The sequence below is a fragment of the Brassica napus genome, chromosome C6, assembly GCF_020379485.1.
Source record: "Brassica napus cultivar Da-Ae chromosome C6, Da-Ae, whole genome shotgun sequence".
NCBI classification, from domain to species: Eukaryota; Viridiplantae; Streptophyta; class Magnoliopsida; order Brassicales; family Brassicaceae; genus Brassica; species Brassica napus.
This window is the reverse complement of record NC_063449.1, coordinates 39,936,621-39,938,260: the sequence shown is the minus strand read 5'-3', so window position 1 is coordinate 39,938,260 and position 1,640 is coordinate 39,936,621. Positions and strand designations below refer to the sequence as shown.

Sequence of the window (1,640 nt, the reverse complement as noted above, 5' to 3'; positions counted from 1 at the left end):
AATAATAAGACATTTTTTTTTTTTTTGAAACACAACTAACTTCCATTCATCAACTTTCTTGAATACAAATACTAGAAGGAATTATCCATCCTTTTTGATAGAAAGCATAAGATACAATAACAGACCAAATTAAGAAAGATAGATCTTCAAAGCAAGATGATAGCGAATTCAAGACAAAGCTTGGATGCGTCGATGGAGCATACCCGACAGAGTCGGACAGCTGAGACTTAGTCACATAATGTGAAGTTGAGGGACAACCCTCACCTGCGAGACAACACATGGTAATCTCGGTTGCATCTTCTGGCCCCGTACAGACCGCTACGCAAGATAACAAACCGGTGATAAAGCTGAAGCCGAAGCTCGGCAGCGAAGCCGAGAAATCATCTTCTTCCATGGGAAGAAGGTATGGTGGAAAAGTCCTCTCTTCAAAAGACGAGGAAGAGTGAAATGGAAACTGTCTCGGTGAATCCACCGATAAACTCTTCTTAACAAGATAATATGCCATTATACGCAAAAGTAAGGCCCCGGTGAACCCACCGGAAAAAATAATAAGACATTCACATAGCATTTTTACATTCACATAGCATTTTTACAAGATGAATAAAAAAGTGAAAGCAAACACATACATAGAACAGGTGATCTTGTAAAGTAAGGAAAAAAATCACCACAGAAAATTTACTCTATAAAAATATACTCCGAGAAGTATTTCACAGATTTGGGCTAACTTAAAAATCAATTATGGCCCAAGACTTAAATGGAGGTTTAGGCCGATACCATTATCTAACTTGACTTCGCTAATACGATCGTTATCTCCGGCAAACCTCCTCATCTCCGGCAAAGATCCACCGTGAGCCCTAACATCTCCGGCCATAGTCTCCATCCCACCGCCATAAAATCCCCTTCTTCCGGATCCACCGTGAAAATACATGGGACCAACGGCCTTTTGTGACGGCACATGCTCACCGTAGAGCCACTTAGAAGTCGAGGAAGAAGGAGAGAGCATCATATGCGGCTGAGAAAGAAAGTGAGGCAGCGGCGCGAAGGCGGAGAGAAGCGGGTTCTCGTGAGGGTGATAGTTGTTGTGACGTGGCAGACCACGAGCGGCTAGCATCTGTGCACGTTTAAGAAGCTGACGCTCTTTCTTGTGAGCGTTTTGATGACCACCAAGAGCTTGAGAATTTGCAAACTCCCTGCAACAGTATTGACACTCGTACTTACGTGATTCAGGTTCAGGTTCGGATCTTGGTTCGGGCGATTGATCTGGATCCGAGGTTGTTTGAAGAAGGTTTATCCCAAAGAGTTTCAAAGAGGATGTATCTGTCGCCATATATGTATGTACAGCTAAAAAGAGGGGGAGACAGAGAGAGAGAGGTTTTACAAGTCCTTTTGTAAATGGAAAGAGGAGAATAAAGACTCCTGAGTTTGCATGTGCATATATTTATAATTAAGATTTAATTATTTTATATTTTAATCACAGTTGAAATAATTATGGAGTCTAGGTTGGTCCACTCACTTTGTTATGCAGTGCTTATGGCATGTTTCCAAATATTTTACAATCGTTTTTAATTGGTTTGATGCTCTATTTTCCATCTTCTATGCTTTGATGATACATACACGTATAATTGATGATTAAACGTGTG

At 41.0% G+C, this 1,640-nt stretch overlaps 1 protein-coding gene across 1 annotated transcript; it reads right to left on the bottom strand.

The window, feature by feature from the left end:
- Positions 1–517: 517 nt before the first annotated feature.
- Positions 518–1,437, bottom strand: LOC125588875 (zinc finger protein 6-like). Its single transcript, XM_048760796.1, has one exon. It carries the CDS (start codon positions 1,325–1,327, stop codon positions 737–739), a length of 591 nt encoding a protein of 196 aa, XP_048616753.1. The 5' UTR covers positions 1,328–1,437; the 3' UTR covers positions 518–736.
- Positions 1,438–1,640: the final 203 nt, after the last annotated feature.

Coding starts and splice junctions, on each gene's coding strand:
- LOC125588875 (XM_048760796.1), bottom strand. CDS start 1,327: ATGGCGACAGATACATCCTCTTTGAAACTCTTTGGGATAAACCTTCTT.